The sequence below is a fragment of the Dromaius novaehollandiae genome, chromosome 2, assembly GCF_036370855.1.
Source record: "Dromaius novaehollandiae isolate bDroNov1 chromosome 2, bDroNov1.hap1, whole genome shotgun sequence".
Classification (NCBI taxonomy): Eukaryota; Metazoa; Chordata; class Aves; order Casuariiformes; family Dromaiidae; genus Dromaius; species Dromaius novaehollandiae.
The window spans coordinates 113534119-113554149 of NC_088099.1; the positions used below are offsets into that span (position 1 = coordinate 113534119).

The 20031-nt window shown below is 37.7% G+C and overlaps 2 protein-coding genes across 17 annotated transcripts in view; one reads left to right on the forward strand and one right to left on the reverse strand.

Moving 5' to 3' along the window:
- Window positions 1-15598, forward strand: part of MPPE1 (metallophosphoesterase 1) — a 32078-nt gene extending 16480 nt beyond the window's left edge. For 10 of the 13 annotated variants that reach the window (XM_064507191.1, XM_064507192.1, XM_064507184.1 and 7 more), the window contains 9 exons: window positions 7092-7458; window positions 8307-8415; window positions 8731-8834; window positions 9443-9523; window positions 11444-11552; window positions 12466-12537; window positions 12649-12771; window positions 13558-13698; window positions 15129-15598. In XM_064507191.1, the coding sequence (XP_064363261.1) occupies window positions 7184-7458; window positions 8307-8415; window positions 8731-8834; window positions 9443-9523; window positions 11444-11552; window positions 12466-12537; window positions 12649-12771; window positions 13558-13698; window positions 15129-15311 (1197 nt within the window). In that variant the 5' untranslated portion in view covers window positions 7092-7183 and the 3' untranslated portion in view covers window positions 15312-15598. The other 3 variants (XM_026094343.2, XM_026094344.2, XM_026094342.2) reach the window with 3 other exon arrangements.
- GNAL (G protein subunit alpha L) overlaps window positions 13700-20031 on the reverse strand; it is a 200614-nt gene continuing 194282 nt past the window's right edge. For all 4 annotated transcript variants that reach the window (XM_064507182.1, XM_064507183.1, XM_026094347.2 and 1 more), the window contains one exon: window positions 13700-18914. In XM_064507182.1, coding sequence (XP_064363252.1) covers window positions 18768-18914 — 147 coding nt within the window. In that variant the 3' untranslated portion in view covers window positions 13700-18767. The remainder of the gene's footprint in view (window positions 18915-20031) is intronic.

Here is a 20031-nt window from a genome sequence, read left to right on the forward strand (position 1 = left end):
AATGCTTTTTTTTTAATGCAGGATTTTCTTAAGGATGCTGCTTTTTAATGTTTGGACGATATGGTTTCCTTTATGAGAGATTCTTTGTCTCACATTATTATGACATTGAAATTGTAACTGCTTGTAACTGGCTTAATTCCTTCCAACAAGTATTTGTATAGGTATTGAAAGTATTTTTTGAATTACCACTTCTATTTCTTCATGATGTCAATAAGAGGAAAACTATTTTCTCTTCAATTTAACCATATCCAGTTTGTGGAAAGTTAGGCTTGTGGTAGAACTCTAAGCTTTTGGGTGGGAGGGTGGTGTAAAGCTTTTGTGGTAGATTATCTACCCAGGTGAAGGAGGAGAAAGTTTGAAAGTTTTAGCTAGCTAGCTATAGAGGACTCAGTTTAGTGTACTTGCCTAAGATTTTATTTTCTGAAAAAAATCTTTCTTTAAATTGCTTTTTTTGGTTATTCTTAAACTTGCATGTTTGCAGGAACCGAGTATTGTGAATTCATTCTTTTGATGAAATGAAAAAAATAGCTAGCCTTTTCTTTTTTGAATCTGTTTTATCCTGCACTCCCCTCTCATGAACTAAATAATGTTATGTTGGCTATAATATTATTATATAAAAAGTTGGCTCAAACTTGTAGAACACTTAGTGAGAATGGTTTCTAGATTCCCATCTAGAAATTAGGGACAAATGTCCCATTTAGAAATTAAGGACAACTGGTGGCTGAAAGGCTGATTTTTCAGATGAGAAATAAATAAATCTGAGGTTTTGGCTATTTATCAGTGTGCTTTTTTTTAGGTAGTGTAGTTTTTAGGTATAGTGGCTAAATCACTATACATTATTTAAAATATATGTAGCAGCTTATTTAGAAAAATAAAAAAGCAAAAGACTAGGCAGGAGAAAATGACAAGTATAAATAGATACAGCATTACCTTGATAGCTAGGACTTTCCAAGGTTTATAGGTGCAATGATAGAATTAAGTCTTGGGTGATTACATTCTGCTTGCTGTTCTTGCATTTCCTTTGTAATTGAAGTTGAGTTTGTTGGGGTCTGAATTGCCCAACAGACTTTAGTCACAGGAGCTAAGCAAAAAATAGCTTCATTTAAGCTACAGGCCATGAATATTCGTAGTAATTGAACTGTGTTTTTTTATGAAGCTGAACTTATCTCCTGCTTAAATTACATACAGGTAGAACTATTTATAAAGTTACATGTTTTGGAATAGAATATTTATAAAAGAGTCAATCTGAGGAAGTGAATCCATATAGGCCGACATTAAATAAGTTCAGCAGGGCTGAGTTTTATGACTTTAATATTGGACTGTTTCTTTAAATTCAGTATATGCTGACATGTTGTTCTTTTTCATTCCCTGCTTCATTATAAATTACTATCTTCTTAACCAGTTGAAGCTGTTGGATAGTGTTTTCCATCTTGGGCTCTATAAAGTTCACTGTATCATAAATCTTTTTTTTATGTTTTAAGTTTGAAACTGTTACGTAGTGTCATGGTTGATTGTCACATCTTGCTGTAGCTGTGGCTGCACAACTTAGTCATATATTAAAAAAAAGCATCTTTGAACACTGGAACAACTGAAATGTTGACTAACTCTTATTGGGAATGTCTTTAAAAGAAACTAAGTTTTTTTTTTTTTAGGATTTTTTTGAAGAGATAGAAGATTTAAAGCATGCTGTACAGGAATCTGTGAAACTGAATAATCAGTATGAGAAGTGTTTGAAACAAATATATGCAATTTATGGACTTCCTTTAACAACACCTTTGTGACTATTAATTTAATGGCAATAAATGTTCCACATAATTTTTCATACTTACTGCAACATTGAAACCTAACCTGCTTTATGTAGTGCTACTTTTTGATAATACTATGTGTTCAGTAATACAATTTCAATATAACAAGCTATTCTGAAATGTTTTTGTATTTTGAGCCTTTAGTTTTTGTTTATATAGTTTTAAAATAAACAGTGGCCTGTATAACTACTTCTAAGTTTCAAAAACTCCCTCTTTCTTTCTCTCTTTTTAAATATACACCTTGCAGAAGTGGTTCTGGGCTTTTTTGGGAAAACAAAAGCATGTTAGTATTTTAATTTGAAGAATTTCCCCATTTATCCATTACTGTATGAACTGTAAGAATGTGACAGTGCAGACAGAAAATAAATTAATATAACAATTAATATAGTAATAAGTTAGAGATCTTTTATCGTGATATGCAGTTAAAATTTGTGGCTGAAGGAAGGATTTAGAACTGGAAATAATGCATTCAGAAAGATAGGTTGGAGAGCTGTCTTTCAGTATCAAAACAAGAATTCATCAGAAGTTCTTATTTGATTGAAGAATGAGGAAGTGTTGAAAGTATTGAAAAAGACCTGGAATGCTGAGAGCCACAACTGGCAAGGTAGAAATGTGATGGAAAAAATCAAAGCCTTTGCCTCAGAGAGGTATAGCTTGGAAGGATTAAAGACAGCTCCCAGTTGTAAGTCTAGGCAGCAGAGAGGAAGAGTTGTGAGATCTGAACTACAAACTGCCCAGAGAGGTTGTGGAGTCTCCTTCTCTGGAGATATTCCAAACCCGCCTGGATGCGATCCTGTGCAACATGCTCTAGGTGACCCTACTTGAGCAGGGGAGGTTGGACTAGATGATTTCCAGAGATGCCTTCCAACCTCTACCATTCTGTGATTCTGTAACTTGAACTTCAGTGCAACTATGTTAAAGTTTTGTGAAATCTGTATATTCATAGATATTCTGTATATTTGTATTTGTTTGAAAGTTGAAAATCTGCACCTCTGTGACATTACATCAGGAGAATTAAGTGAAAACTTGACTTCATCAACTTGTCAAGAGTTTATAAATCCTAAGCCTATTTTTGCCCTAACACAGTTTCTTCAAATTGATAAAAGCTCTAATACTGGCTCATTAGGGATAGACTTAGGACTCTTGCATCCCACATTGTTTGTTATGACAGTTTCATGTAGCTGTAAGTTAATAAATAAATTGTCCTCAAAGTGTAGGAAGTGTTCAGAGTTACATGGTCACTAAGTAAGAGGGAGGATAAAACTCCAGAGCCACTTGCTTCCTGGTCTGTCTGTAGACCTGGTCTGTCTGTGTGATGTTTCTCTTGCTTTATTCTTGGCTCACTTGCAAATTAAAGGTAGAGCATGTTTTGAACAGAGATGGAGGAGGGGGAGAAAACAGTGATGCAGGTTTGTGTGGCCAGTCAACTCAGCAGATGAAAATAGATAGCATATATGATTGAACTCTTAAAAGTGTGGAAATTAATACTCATTAGTGAGCAAAATACACATTGCTGCTGAAGGAAAGCACCAAAGTTCTTTGGAGTGTTAGTCACTTAAACAGTTTTGTGGCATAAATTTATACTTCTGGCATGTTTAATCTTTGTGTGACAGTTTTATCATTAAATAAATCTGTAGCTGTCCCCATCCACAAGCTGATTTTTAAAGGTTTGCGTGGAATGCTTAGATGAGGAAGGTGAGGAAAAGCTCCAGATTATTTCTCCCCTTGTCCTTAGTTTCAGTATACAGAACAGCTCCTTTCTGACTGGCTACAATATTGTTGTGCCTGGCAGAATTTTGCAGTCTGCAAACTACAGAAGATCACAGTTTTCCATTACAAAACATGTTCTCTGCTCAAACAGTTGAAAGTAATTACTGTGGTGAGAGTCTTGATCTCACCTTCATGCTGAACTTGTAAAACTTTCAGAATCAGTGTTGCATCATCCCACTCCTAGAAGCAGCAAGAAATCTTTCAGTCTTTCTTCGTAACTTTGATCCTTGAGCCCTGGTAACCAAAGCGATTCTAGACTAATCCTAACAGTGAGCCGTGCTAGGGGGTGTAATAGCAACATGTTGAACCACCGATGTGTTGAACCACAGCTCTGTCTTGCAGCGCGCCTGCAGCCTGGCAGCATCGCGTGTGGCCCTTCCATCGCACTAATCCTACGCGTCAGAGGACAGCCTGCTTTTGTCTGGCTCTCCAGTTCTGGTGTACTGTGTGTGATGGTTAGATGACTGCTGTGTGTGCTTGGCTTCAGTTAAACTGCTTTTATTTCGGTTTGTAGAGGAGTGCAGTCACCTTGCGCAAACAGTTAAGAGGGGGTGCGAGCGGCCGCCGGCTGGCAGGTGGCAGAGCGAAGCAGGCTGGAGAGGAAAGCAGCCAGTGCGGCTGGGGATTGCAGTCAGCCAGTAGTAGGAGTTGTCGTTCAGCTCTTTCTGCCTGGCTGACTTTTGGTGATTTTTCTTTCACTATCAGGAAGCTGGAAACACAGGATGCAGACAGGAGACCTCTGGCATTTTCCACATCTGTGGCACTACTCCCAAAATGGTAACAGCTAGCAGCAGAAACACTGGGACAGGGAATGCGTGCAAAAACGACAGGCTCGGTTTCTGTGTGTTTGGCTATGTTTCAGTTACCCGCGTGACTTTTGAAAATGGCAGCTTTGCCTTGAAGAAATTTTTCTTTCTTTTCAAATAAAAGCAGCCTTTTTCTGCATTTGATGGGATCATCATACTTCAGAGGATCTGAATTTTTTTCACTGATTTTTAATGTTGCCTTTTGGCTGCAGCTTTGTAGCTGTTTGGACAGCTTTTGAAGAAATTTGATGTGTGAAAAATCATATAATGAAATAAGCTACTAGAGAATGCTTAAGCATTGATAGCAAAATGACAGTTTATTTGCTTTAAGCTTTGTGTAGATGATGAAAAAGAAGAGTCATAGGGTTCTGGGATTTTATTCTATTCTCACATGCCTAATGTAAGTTAAGTGACTTACTGGCATTTTCTGTTCAATTCAGTATTATTTTATTGGAGGAAGAGACTGTCTAAGACTACCAAAGTCTAATTCCAAATTCTGAGGTAGGTACAGTTTGTGCAAGATAAGGCCACATGAATTTGTGTGTTTACAGTTATGAATTTTCCTGTCTCTTATCCTTGTTGCTCTTTGTTGAACAGACATTTCTGCTTTAATCTTGTCTTGTGAGATATAGAAAACAAGATCTTGTTGATTTTTATTATACTGGTTGATTGAGATATAGATGAGATTAATATTAAACGAGTTAATCAGGCCTTATTTGTAGTTCCACTGTATCATGAAATTGTTATGTCTGGCCAGTGGCTTTCTCCTGCAAAACTAAGTTTAGATAGAACTTAGTTGCTGCAATTAAGTATTAGTTGTGCTAACATTAAATAATGCATATTAGAAATGTTACATGATGCAGATTAATGGTTCTCTTTCATGAGCAAGTACTTTGTAGTATTGTTAATAGAAGCTCGTATTTGAAAAAAAGTGGCTATTATCAAATGGAGGTTTTGACTGGAAAAATAAGATAATCATGTCTTGTCAGTTTTTGCTTTCTGTAAGATGTGAATCAAATGAGCTTGGGGCATGGGCCAGTGAAACAATTCAAGTTTTGTTACTGCTCTGTGCATGCTACTGATTTAAAAAAATAATAATTAAAATATATTACATTTATCTAGTTCTGTATTTTTGTCCCAGTTTTCCTAATGCTTAGGACCTAAAGTTTAAAAGGTAATGAGTATTCACAGTTATAATCAGATTTAGTCAGCACAAATGGACACTGGCTGTTAATCATTGTAATAGTACTCAATAGCTGAAGCTGTCAAAACTAGGGAATACATTTTGAAATGCCTTTTCCTGTCTATTAGATGTAGCAATAGTTCTTATTTTCCTTTCTGTATTTTCCAGAAGTGTTCAATAATTATTGATGTCCTAGAACTTAGTCCTGTGTTAGAACTTTTTTAACTTCGTAAGCACAAAAGGAATCCTATTCTTTGGGGGAAAAGAAGAGGCTTTTCTTCTCACATTTCTCTAAAAGTTTTTTGATGAGCATGTGAGGTAACATCTTTACTGCTCTTCTGGTAGTCCTTCCCTCATGCTGTTAATGCGTTGTACTTTGTTAGCTGTAAAAATGGGTCTTTCAGACATGCAGTACTCTTCTGAATGAAGCCTGGAGAGGTTCCCTGTGAAACTTAAGGTGTTTTTCTTGAATGTAAGGCTAGTATCCCAGTCTTCTCAGGTGGGATACTTATTTCTTGTGGGCACTTACCACTGGAAGTGTTTCTGTGAAGGCTGTAGAAGAAACAGAAGCGTGAAACTGCAGGTAAAGCTTCTCCTTAAGCCAGAAGTAAGGAGCTTCTGTTAAACACCTGTAACCAAGCGAAACAGTCAGAGAGCTCTGTTGAAGTTGTGGCTTATCAGAGTGGAGACATTTATTTCAGATTAACCTTTAAAATGACCTAAAATAAGTAATAACATTATCCTTTTAAAAGTGGGTAAGTTCCCTGTTTGGGTTATGAGCCATCCAGGGAGAAAGAAATTTGTAAATACAAACTGTTTGCCAACTTACAAGAGCTTATTTTCCCACGTTTCCCTTCAGTTATATTCCTGTCCCTGTGTCCACAAGGCTTAGACATTTCTTGGTTCACTTGTTAGAAATGAAGCACTCTTAGTTAACTACTCGTGTATGTGGGCCTGTCTTCCTGGAGAGCTCCAGTAAATTTGTTTTGGGGATAGTAAATTCCTTTTGGTTCTTGGAGGTTCTCGCAGTGAGCCTTTTTAGAGGTGGTAGTTGTATCGTTTTGGCATAGTCATATTACGTGACTTGTGCCTGACAGTGGTTGCATGGGGCATTGCAGCAGCTGGGATGGCATGGATCCCAATGCAGTTCCTTGCTCTGCCTCACAACACTACCTCTCTCATGTTTTTTTGCTGCTGTTCAAGCTGAGCTGTGTCATTGACCCCTACTCTTGGTGTTTGCACTGTATAGTCATGAGAACATCAGGCAGCCAGGTCCTAGCTGGCTTTAAACTAGTTGCCTTGGTCCTGGTAGCACAGAGTGCCAATCCAGGTGCAGTAGTGTGGCCTTCTGGGTGGGTTAAAGCTATCCAAAGGAGAAGACCAGCTTTGCTTTTTAGTTCAGTTTTACATATTTCCAAAGCTTTCAGGGTGACATGCACAGCCTACAATGTTAGCTTCATGGTAGCTTCTTACATTTTAAAGGAATGCTGGTCTTGTGAATGTTTTATTTTTTTATTTCCTCTGCAGAGTTTCTGTACTGATATGAAGCCCAACTTGGCCCTGTGAATAGCCCCTACCGTTTTCAGCTCAGCGAGGAGAACTTAGCCACTGGTACTGCAATGCTTCGATCTAGCTTGAGCGCTGTGAGGACTCTTCCTTTGAAGAAGAGGATCTGTTTCCTGATGAAACTTATGTGCTTTATAAGCTCGGTGTTAATATTTTGTGAATTTTTAATTTATTATGTGGTGATTTTTCCATGTCACTGGCCGGAAGTAAAAGCTGGAGCTCACATGGGTAACAAAGAGATTTCTACTTCAGTCTTGAAGGCCATAATTTTAGCTGATACTCACCTGCTTGGTGAAATCAAAGGACATTGGCTGGATAAACTAAGAAGGTAATAATTTAATTTTTGGAATAATCTCTATCCTTTTTTAGAGCTTTTAATAGTAACTAATGGCACAGATGGTTGCAACTAATGCTGAGGTATTTGTAAGAAGTAAGTACGGTGGCTCTGACTTGCCCATCTGGATTTGGACTGGTGATGATAAACTAGTGTTGAAAGGTTAAGGAATGGGCCTTATTTAGTCAGTGCAGTGTTGAACATTCAGGTAGTTTGTGGGTGTAGACGCCTCAGCATTTTAGAAAGGGCAGACAGTCTTTTCCAGTGTGTAGTAATGATATATAAAATGCCTTAAAAAGGAGCCAGATAACTTTGATGTCCATCTAGTTTATATCTTTAATTGCAGAGATAGGGAAGCTGGTAGCAGTTTGGAGCAGAATAATCAGTGCCAAAATCAGATAAAAACAAAGATAATCCAATCCTGTGCCTAATGCACAAAGCCATGCTGTTTCTGTTAATCCACAAAGAAGCAGAATGCTGCAAGAAAGTACTAATTTTGCCATGATATGATCATCATAAACTTTTGTTGAAGAAGCAATGACATAATAAAACCAATGCAATAATTCAGCAATTGACCAGAGCAGTGTTTAACGAATTTGTAAGGAATAAAGATAAACAAACTGGTATTACTTCTTGTGTGAGTTGGTCCTAATTGTTCTGTAGTGAGTTTAGAAGCACCTACTGCATTTCAAACTCCTTTCTAAGTTTTTAAATTGATTTTCATATTAGCACTTTCAGTAGGTAGTAGCTATCTTCACTTTCCAGCCAGGCTGTGTTTGCATTCAGAGTCAAGGATGCAGAAGCTAGGCAATGATGATTCTGGGTGTATATTTTCCCCTTAGGGAGTGGCAAATGGAGAGATCTTTCCAAACTGCTTTGTGGTTGCTGCAGCCAGATATTGTTTTTATTCTGGGAGATGTCTTTGATGAAGGAAAATGGAGCTCACCTCAGGTATGACATACACAGCTATTTTATTTCAAAAAAGAGGATTTCTTGAAGGGAATGGATGGCAGAATAAGTCAGACTAGGTATGCAAAGCTTTATTTAATATTACTATAGTTGTCTTGCTGATAGAAGCTTCTAGTATGTTAGATATGAGTTGAAATGATGTGATTTTCGCTCATTTTTGGTAGTACCTTAGCACTTTTCTCTCTAATATCTAGTTTTAAAATGTGAACATCTCGCTGAATGTGCACTTCTGTATTACCTATTTATGATTCTCTTACAATATTGTGGAACAGTGTTAATTTCTCTATTTTCCTGCAGGCATGGGCAGATGATGTCAGGAGATTTCGGAAAATGTTTAGACATCCAGTTTCTACTGAGCTAGTGGTTATTGTTGGAAATCATGACATTGGATTTCATTATGAGTAAGTCTTGTCAGTGAAAAGAATAGGCAAGTGTCACGATTGAAATGTCACCATGCATACATATAGTAACCATTTTTGTGTCTCAGTGACTTTGTGTGTTTATACAGAATATTTTTGATCATAGCTAAGTTGAAAGGGATAGTAATTTAGACCAAGATCTTGAAGTGTATTGATCTGTGGACAACACACTATGGGAGTGCACTGTAGAACTGTTTTCAGACTCATTTTGTGCTGGTCTGAGCTTGTGAAGTTCAGAGCTGGGTGCTCTGCATTGGCAGAGAAGTCTTGAGGCTGCTTTTTCTTCTGCTGGACTTCGGTGCCTGATAAGTACTTAGGCTAAGTATACACCCTTTCTCCTGTTATCTCAGCATGGGAAAGTGTAAGTGCCCTCGCTCTCCTGTAGGATGGTTGTGCTTGCACTTACCATTGGGAGAGAATACGCTATGAATGGCAGAGAATCCCTGTGGGTTTGGCAAATCGAATCTTGAATACGTGATCTAGATAATGGAGTGGTAAGCTGTGTGAATGCTCTTAAAAATGTAAAACTGTGTCAAATTATCTATAATGCCAGTTTTCTTCCTCAGTTGTATTTTTGTTCTATCACACAGAATGACCACTTATAAGGTAAAGCGATTTGAAAAGGTTTTCAACTTTACTTCAGGAAAGCTAATAACTCGAAAAGGAATAAAGTGAGTATATATAATTTTTTTTTCAATGTTCAGAGTAGTGGTTACTGATCTAGGAGACCTGAATGATAAAAGATGAGATTTGCAAGTGGTGTTTCTAATGAAATAGTATTGGAATTCGTAGCTTACAGCCTCTTAAAATTGTTTTTGCTTTGTAGCTAGTTTGTGATATGTTAAAGGAAACACTGCAAGCACATATCTTGATACAGAGTGGATGCTGTTACTTTGAGGAAGATAATTTTAAATGGAAAAGTACTGTGGAGTTGGAATCTGCTTCTCTGGTTTGTTTCTACTTCCTTGCAGTTGGTAATGACCCATGGCTGTAAACATAAAAGAAAAATGGGATTCAGTAAAGAAAAACAAACAAAACCCTTCTCTGCTTACATGTTAGAGTTTCATTAATTTTAATAACTTCTTTAGTCTGCAGAACTTAATTCTTAGCTCAGGAATTTGGCAGGATAGCAGAAGCTTGTCCAAAGTTTTGCCACAGGGTGGGGCAGTAATGCACAGGCTCGGTTTGGCTTACAGTAACAGGTAGATCTTGTTACAGAGCTTGTTCTTGTAGTTGCATGTCTGTTCATTGGCAGTCACTGGTAACATAGCAAAGGTGTTGCTGTTTCTGTAGTTGTCTGATGTGTGTCCTTTTGTTATTTTCACATACTGTGTAGGAGTCTGACGAGGGAGAGCAACAGTGGATCTAGGGAAGGGCCTTTTGTCTTCTGTTTATTTATTTATCTGCCTTAGATACACGAAGAGAAAACCCCTTGCAAGTCTGTAGTTTGGCATGTATGCCATCAGTTTATAATTTTTTATGCGAATGTAAGATTTGAAAGCTACAAGTTTAAGCTGGTTCCCTTAATTAAACAGACCTTTAAAGCATTCTAAAGAGGCCTAAACTGGTGTGTTTTTTAGGGAGACTTATGAGCTTCACGAATGGTCAGTACAATACTATTGTTTACCATGCAGATGTAAGGTCTTCTACATATGTATTTCAGCTGTTTTTAGAAATAGTCATCAGGGAAATCTCCTTATCACCTTTGATAAAATAGCACAGCAGAATTCTTGCATCCAGCAGTGGATTTTATGTACAGTACTATATTCACTAACAGAAATGAGCTACATTATTACTGAAATGTTACTGGATAAACTATTCTATAACACATCAGTGGTCTAAAACCAGCTTAATTTGATAAAAGATAATTTAAACTTATTTTGGTTTTGACCAGTAATTTAAATGGAGGCATTTAGCTCATTTATGTCTGTATATTGAATTGAGCTGGGAATATGTCTATTCATTGAATCCTGAATGAGTGACTACAACAGGAATAAATCTGGTGTCAGAAGGTTATAGTTTGAAATATACTGGGAAAACTTTATTTCTTTTACAAGTAAAATCCCATTTTCCTTCTGAGAGACCATAAGGTGTGAAAGAAAGTATGTTCAGGGCAGATGGCAAAGTGCTATTTTGCTTTTCAGTTGTTCAGAAGAAACTGGATTTCCTCTGATGCCTAAAATATATATTTAGGGAGAAGCAACTTCCCCTTTCCCTCAGAATTCAGTTTGTTGGGCTTCTAGCAGTCCACTAGAATACAGTTTAAGTACCCATTACAACATTAAAAAGAATCTTGAAGTGTAAACATGAAATTTTTGGCACACAGTATATTGTTCACTCTAAGAAACAACAAATTATAAAACAACCTATGATGTAGAGAAATGGTTACCTGCAATATGGATACTCAGGAGAGGATTTATAGCATGTGATTTGGGAAGCTGTTACATTCTGCTGTTTTGCTGAGCTGCATCCAACTTCTGAATACTTGCATTTTATAAAATAAGGTTTATCCCACTTCTGTGCATGAATAGCAAATACCTCTCTGCCCTCCCCACTTCCTTTCTCTTTACCCCCTACTCTGCATTTTCCAGCTTTGTCATAGTGAACAGCGTAGCCATGGAGGGTGACGGCTGTGCTGTCTGCCGTACTTCAGAGGCAGAGCTTGTGGCTCTTTCTCACAAACTGAATTGCTCCCAGCAGGTAAGAGTTTATTAAGGATCTGATTATAGCCAGCAGCTCAGCTGCTGCAATGGAGTTGTTGATACTGTGGCAACAGTCAGGATACAACTGAGATTCACGTCTCAAAAATATCTGCTTAAGATTCATATTGTAACTTGTTAGCAAAACTTTCTTCCTCTTCATTTTTCCTTCATCGTTTTTAATTCACTGTTTACTGTGTTACTTTGTGGTAATGGTGCCAACTCCCTTGTTAGTGCTACCAGCTTACCTTGCACAGGCTGCCATTGCTTCCATTCCAAGGAATGGCAGGAAAAGTTCTGTAACCCTTCCCTTTGGCATAAGATGTGGAATAATCCTTGCATTTATATTTATGCAGTTGTTCTCCTCTATATCCTTCAAACTAACCTATTTGTGTAGTTTTCTGATTTTACTAGTCTTGTCTTGACAGCTTAATAAGGTTTTAATCCTAGGTTTTTTTTCTTTTCTTTTTTTTTCCATCGAATCCAATTGCCTCTCATATTTCATCCTTGTTCCTTTTTTCATAGGCAGACTGAAACCAAGGTAGGCAGCATGATTTACTGAGTGGGCAGTCAATCAGGAAACCATCTCCCAGTGGAAACATTGCCAGACTGTAACTGCTGTCTCTCTCTCAGGCTGTCCTAAATCTCTTTTTCCTTGTTTGTGCAGTGAAATTCTGCTATTGCTTTCTGCACTCAGAAAGAGTGCAACTGTATCTATAACAGCCCCCTTTCACCCAGGGCAGAGGATCTTGAAAGAGCTTATACAGTGGACTGTATTTAAACACTGTATTCTGTGCTGATACTGCTTTTCTCAAAAACAAATGACCCCCTCCCTAGTTACAGTTTAATTCCCTTTCCCACCCCTCCTGTACACATAGGTGAAGATAACTTGGATGGGTTGATTTTATTCACAGAAACCGAATCATTCCAACAAAAGGTGCAGTGATGTGGAAAAGCTTCCAGCTTCAGAACCAATCCTTTTACAGGTGTGTTGGAGATGGGGTGAGGCAAGATGTTGACATGTTTTTGGTGTATTTATTAACTTTCTGCAAAGGCTGGATTGTTAACAACTGATCCTTGCTGTGAATTTCTCCCAGCATTACCCTCTCTATCGGAAAAGTGATGCTGAATGCAGTGGAGAAGATGCTGCCCCTCCAGAGGAGAAGAACATCGCATTTAAAGAAAAGTATGATGTACTATCTCAAGAGGCATCACAAAAGGTTTGGTTAATTTAGCAGCCCGTGTGTGTGTGTGTGTAGATATTTATAGCTGAAAAAAAAAAGGACTAGAAAGGACAAATGCTCACTGAGACCAGCTGACCACAGCTGCCCCTGCTTTAATAAGGCCTTTGAGAGACTGCTTGTTAAAGCTGCTTCCTTAAGGATCACCTTGACCATGGCCTTGATTCTTACTGCACGTGTACAGGTGGTAAGTCCAGGTGCTCTCAAGTCTCCTGCAGTGTCATTCTCTCTAATTTAGCATTTGGTACTTTATGTAATGAGTACATTTGGACAAACTTGGTAGAAAGTCACTATTCTCCAGCACTCTGAAAGTATTGCTTTCGCTGAATAGATTACTACAGGAAAATGCAAAGTTGAAATACTCCCAGTAAATCTAATGAGTGGTATTTGTTTCCTTCTGTGGAAATGGGTTCACTCAAGACTAGCAGTACAAAATTCCCCCTTAGACAAGAAACAGCATTGCTTTATTCAAACAGGATTTTTTCCATTTGAGATGCCAGCAACATGGTATTGGCTTTGTTGTTCTAATTTGTATGGCCAAAAAAAAAAAAAAAAAATCCAGTATTTGGGATGAGGGCCAAATGAGTGTGATTAATATTACAACAGCAACAAGTGTTTTACTGGAAAATGGTAGTTAATACAAAACACTCTGTAAGAATATTAGCACTCCCATTTTTTTATTCCGTCAGAAGAAAAAATTTGGTGTTAAGCTGAATTTGTTTTTAGTTATGACTTAACTTCTGGCTTTGCCCTTTTGTATTCTAGCTGATATGGTGGTTTCATCCCCGTTTGATTCTCAGTGGACATACACATAGTGCTTGTGAAGTGCTGCATGCAGGGAAAATTCCAGAAATCAGTGTCCCATCATTCAGTTGGAGGAATAGAAACAATCCTAATTTCATCATGGTAAGTTTTAATTTTTTTATTTTTGTCAGATAACTTTCATAAATAAATCAACATGGCAGTCAGCTATATTTTAAAACTGATTCTACCTGTAAAAACAAAAAATAAAAATAAAAAAATTGCCTACCCACCCAACCCACTCAGTACACTGCATCCACTTTATAAAATACATCTGTGGGAGCCACATGATCTGTGTGGTACAAAGCAATGCTGTTAAAGATCTAGTTAGTATATGGGTACAAGCATCTAACATTTTCTTATAAAGAGGGTGCATTGTAAACTATTGACTTGTAAAATAATCAGTATTGTGCACTGAGCAGTAGAAAGACTAGTTTTGCTCGGTTGATTTACCAACTATGAAAACAAGACCATATCCACCTCAACTTCTGCATGGTGATCATGGTTTTCAAACTTGTGCATTAACCACTTCACACAGTGAAAACGTTTGTCACATGCCAATAGTTTGCCTCCTCATTTCCAATTCACATTTTATGCAGTGTGTTGGTTTTGCTCTCACAGATAGTCCCAGTGCTCTGTATATCCTTAGAGGTAAATCAATTAGTTCCCCAGTTCAAAAATAAAACAGAACTCTTAAAAACCTGGAGAAAGAAGCAAAACCTATCATCCTGTTTACAGACTAATCTGTGACTTGGGGCAAAAATCTTTAATGTATTTTACTGTTGTTGGGTATACGCTGTTTATTACACAGGTAACCCCAAAATTTTAAATTTATTTTATCCTACTGTTAATATTTCATGTTAAAAGTAGTTCTGTTTATTCCGTATTCCTGAGAGTAGCTGCCCTCAAACTACATATGCTCTCTGCACATGCCAGACAGTGCATCTTCACTGCAAAACAGGTTGGCTAATTACCGTTGCATCGTCTTTACTACCATTTTAAATCAGCCTCAGTCTTTTGTAAACTTTAATTTGAATTACGAATTCAAACCAAAACCAAATTAAGGTCTCTTATGTTACTGTTTCAGCTCATGTTAATAATTTGGATTAGCCAACAAGGTTTTTGCAGCATGGACTGGGTAGAAGGAGGGCTTGGAGAGGAGGAAGGGGCACATTCACAAAACCTAACTTTAGCCTAGCAAGGCTCCTTCCAGGTTGATTTACAGCAGCTAAAGTTAGGCTTCTCTTGAAGGCAGATCGGATGAGGAGCCCAGCTCTCTATTGACTCTAGATGGAGTAGAGGGAAGATTGGCCTCTGGGCTAACGTTAGCCTGGTGAATATTCCAGTTAGTGCCCAGCACCATAAGGTATGGACTGACTCGCCAGCCCCCTGGAGAAGGCACTGGTACTAGGAAACTGGCCCCAACCCTTGCCACCCAATACAAAGTGTAGAAATCGGAGATCTGACAGCCATGGTGTTACTTCTGATTTAGAACCACTGTAACAGCAAAGTGACAGTCTTCATTTCTTTTCCAGGGTAGCATAACACCAACTGATTTCTCCCTCCGAAAATGCTTCCTTCCGTACGAGAGCAGAGTCTTTACTATATACTGTGCAGCAGGTGCTCTGCTTGTAATCCTGATACTAGCTCATTTTCAGCTTCTCACTCCACCATTTTATTTTGCTCAGCGTTTAATCAGTAAGCATAAAGCAGTATGAAGAGCCAGACATCTGCATTCAGTCACTGAAATACCAAAGCTGAGAACAGTCAAACATCAGACTATATTCATGCCAGCAAATGACCTAATTTGATTGCTAGTCTGAAGGCAGGTTGCATTTACACATACCATAGAAGTCCTATACAGCTGATATGACTACTACAGGATAAATAACTGAAATGAATGTTTCATGCTGTACAAAAATACTGTATTCTACAATCAAATGAGTCCTTTTCCTTCTATAATTTTTGTATCAAATATGTATATTAAAAGTTTAACTGTACATTATGTAAATCCTATAGCCTCATCACTTATCTGCACTAGTGTCTTACCCTGGTGGAGGCTCAGTCTCGCAAACTGGAAACGTTTCTCCGTTTTATTGCTGCATGGCCCTTCTAATGTCATACTTCTGTTTGTTAGGGTCAGGCAGAAGCTAGATGCATCAGCACTGAGATGCAGATTTTTAAAATCTTTTTAGAATGTCATATGTAAGGGACTGTAGTTTGGGACAAGAAATCTTCCAGTTCCTGACATACTAAATTGTTAGCTGAATACAATTTGCAGTTACTGTCTACCAGACAACAACAGGAAGAAGCCTTGTGGATCCAGTTTGCTGAAACACACTTGAAACCTGCTTAAAAAAAAAAAGTAGGGTGACACCTCAAGCTGCTATTTTTAAAAAGATGTGCTATGATGAGCTTAAAAAAGAGGGCCCTATTGCATCCCAGAGATCTGTGTGGTGAGGGGCCCTCCAGTTGCTGATCTTCTGCAAGAAGGAAGGTCAAATACAGCTGCAGTAACATCATCCTATGCCTTGGCCCTCGGCCTACAGCAAAGGGACAGGAAGGTGCGTTATTTTGGAATCCTGCAGGGTCGCCAAGTTTTGTTAACTTTATTGTAGAGTCACTTTTTGAACTGCACTAGCGTTTAGGTGAGGAGGGTGGAGGCTGCCAGCAGTGACGCAGTGCACCTCAGAGCTGGGCCATGGGGCTCCAACTGGATGGCAGCCACTAGAACATAAAGGTCTGAGCTCAGTGTCTTTCCTTGCTAAGTCTAAGGGAAGCTGTGACAAACCTGCCTCTTCTCCCCACCTACCCAAGAAAAAACAGAGGGTTGATTCCACACCCAGGACAAATTTTCTTCTGACATTCCTGCGGAAGTTGGGGACTCTAACCTTGACTCCTGGGCTAGTGGGTAGTTTTTAAAGAAAAGACTTTATTTCATGATTCTTTGGGGGAGAAGGGGGGGGGTTACTTTTCTTGGCATGGGAAGTGAGAGAACCTTTGCATTTGTGAATTTCATTTATTACTACCTTATTCCACCTAGCCTTTCACTTTCTGGGAAATATCTGATGACTGACTGAATTGAAAATAGAAATATCAAAATACACACATTTCTGAGAAAAGGAAATGGTCATATTATAGTATCTAAAATGGGATTATTTATCATCACATAGAAACAAGTACTGAATTTTTAGTCTGAATTTAAAAGATGACCGATCAGGGTTTATAAATAACAACAATGCTTACAGTAAGAAGGTAGTCAAACCCACTGATTTATATGGCATTATTGGGAATGTGTTAGATCTTAATCTCTCCCTAAATTTAAAATGAAGTGTGGAGATGTTCCAAAGTGTGGTAAAACATTCTATAAAGTAATGTAGTCTAACACTTCTCTAGGTTTCTGTTATTGCAACTGTAATTTTAGACATTTGTACAGGTTATCTTGGACACAGGAAAAGTATATAGTCACAGACATAAAACACCTATGTATAAAATATAAAGCAGTGTTATAGTTACTAAAAAGGACATGCCTTATTGCTACAGCAATTCTTGCTTTTTATATATTGTACTGTACCACAACTTTTTTTGAGAATGTCATTTGCATAAATTATTCAAGTTTGAGAAATATTCACACATTTTGATTCTACAATATTTAAAATAAAACAATTTTCTAATGTGTCTCTTTATTAAAAGAGAAATAAAAATGTCATCTTGTAATTCTCTTAGGCCAGACACAAGGGTTTATACACCTTTTTTCTTTTTTCTTCTTTCTTGCTATTTACTTGCACAATGAAAGCCGCTGTTGGTACAAAGATTGAAGAGCTCTATATAATGGTGCTTTACACATTCACAATCGGTCTGTGCAATTGTGAAGTTCTATGAATGACCAAAGAATTACCAAACATATTTTCTAAATATAAAGAAAAAAGATCCTTGGTTCCCATTAAAACAACACCAGGTTGCGATTTGGACACTTGAATGAATTCCAATGTTTTAAAGCTGAGACTTCAAAAGAGAAAGGCATGTTTGCTGCAACATCCGGTGACTGTAATACCTTACTTGGAAAGGTAAGTGGTTAATTTGCATAATTTATAATTTTTATACTAAAGAGCATTTTTATATAAACCAGAAAAAAACCCCTAAACTCTACAGATAAAGTTCTTACCTTCAGTCACTGCTGCAGGTAAGGTTGACATCAAGCTGTACAGCGCAATCAAAAACATACTTACATCTTAGCTCATTTTACAGGTACAGCCATAATCAAGGCACAAAGATCTTCTACAAGTATTTTTCTTCAATAAAGTTGTACAAAATAATATTACATTTTACAGTCTGTACAATATAATAAACCAGCAGTAAAACAAAAAAATATATATAGGGAGAGGACTGTTGTCCAAGAATGATCTGAACTAAAAGGATCATTTGTGGACAGCACAAATAACCTAAGTGAGGGTGGTAAATTTTCTGCCTAGATGCAACAGGCTGAAAAGTAGCTGTAATTCAAATGCCTGAGGTGTGCAGAGACACTTAGCTCCAAAACCCCAGAAAAATTGCTTTGTCTTCACTGTTCCTCTCATTATCTACTCTACTTCCTGTGCCAGTAACGACTTAAAAGAGGAGGTCACTTTATCAGTTGACCTGCAACTCAGAAATGCTAAAAACTGTGACAGAGTAATAAATATTGTGGTGCTGCTACATTGTGTGTCTACTTCCTCAACAGTATTTAATAACCTGATACAAAGTGCATTAATCTTTTTCACCCATCAAGTACTCTTCAATGTCATGTTAAAAAGGAAACCCACACAGAGGGATAGGAATGACTTTAGTGTCATCCAGCTGACATACCAGTTTGAACTAACATTAACCTGCTGGAAAAAATTTAGCAGGTTATGTTCAGTTAAAAAACAAAACCTAAGGGAACAGAGGTAGCCAAAGGGCTTAGTGGAATGACGAAGAAGTGGCATGTCAAAATAAAGCACAAAAATAGTCCCAGAAAGCATGAAGGAAAAGAACTCAGACTTGCTTCAAATCAGCTTTAAGGTTAAATAATTAAAGTAAACAAAGTGAAGAGACTGACATTTCTATAGTATATTCTTCCACCCTGTGTGGGGTAGTATCAAGAGAGAGAGAAAGGAGCAAAGAATTTAAAACCACAGGTTCCACGGTGATCCCCCTCACAAGAGTTCATACTGGCGAAGATGCATTCGCTGAATGATGTCTCGACAGTCGTTGAACACTCTACGGATATTTTCTGTGTCCACTGCACATGTAAAGTGTGGGTAGCAATAATGTCTGCCGTCGCCACTCGCCGTACTTATCCTCTGTGGAAACAGGGAGACAAGACGGTACGGAGGTGTTCCTCAAGAAGGTTCACCTACAGGCTTACAAAGTGCCAAAAAACCGTGGGAAATTATGTGTGTGTATGTGTGAGAACATGCTAATATTATACCTATGATTTTTGTATATACATATATATATATATATATATAAAAATAATTTTTTATTCATATTGGACATGGCAAAGTCCTCTCTCGAAGGAGAAGATGGAGAAGAGGAAGAAAGGTCTTTGGTCATGTCCAGTATGAATCACAGATTTGAAACAAAGTAAATAGAAGTTACGTATAACAGTACAGGGTCAGTATGTTAGTACGGTTTAAGAGCCATGTACACTGTAATCGCTTGTACATCACTCTATGGCTAATTTGTCCTGTTGACAGCCAGCACTGCACTCTGCCTGGCACCTGTGCCAGGAATTACTGTCTCTGCTTTTTTTTTTTTTTTTTTTTTTTTTGGTGCCATCACGTGGCAAATCTTTGAACATACTGGTTTTACATAAGCAACACTAAACTTCGAAAGCAAACATCCTAGTACTGAAGACTAGTGGCAGAAAACTGCGACTAAATGCACCTTCAAGCTAAAAGGCCCTAGCAGTTTCCTTTACTTGGAATACTTATCAGGGCAAAGGACGACCTGAGCCCATTACTGAGGACAGCTAGTGGCAGAACTGCAAAGTGGCCAGCTTCCTACTGACTAATGTCCAAATCCTGTAAACAGCCGACCATTCTGAATTTAATTTTTGCAAGGCTATCGCACAACTTTTGAGGTTCCTAACTTAAGCTCCAGACCAACTTCAACCATGGTTCTCCCATTAGGATTTCCCAGGCTCTTATAATACAATGTTAACATCACAGTTTTGTTCTATCCTGCTTTAGAACCGATCGATACAAATCCATACAAATCTTCAAGAATGTATATGAAAAATTATGAACTATGAGGGTCAGTTTTGGGGATAATGTTTTTTTAATAAATCTTTTTTGAATTTTTATTATAAATTATAATTGGCGAAAATCAAAATACAATGTTTTCCCTCTCTGGCTACACTATATATTTTTAACACAGTTATTTATTTTACATGTGGGATTGACCTTTTAAATACCT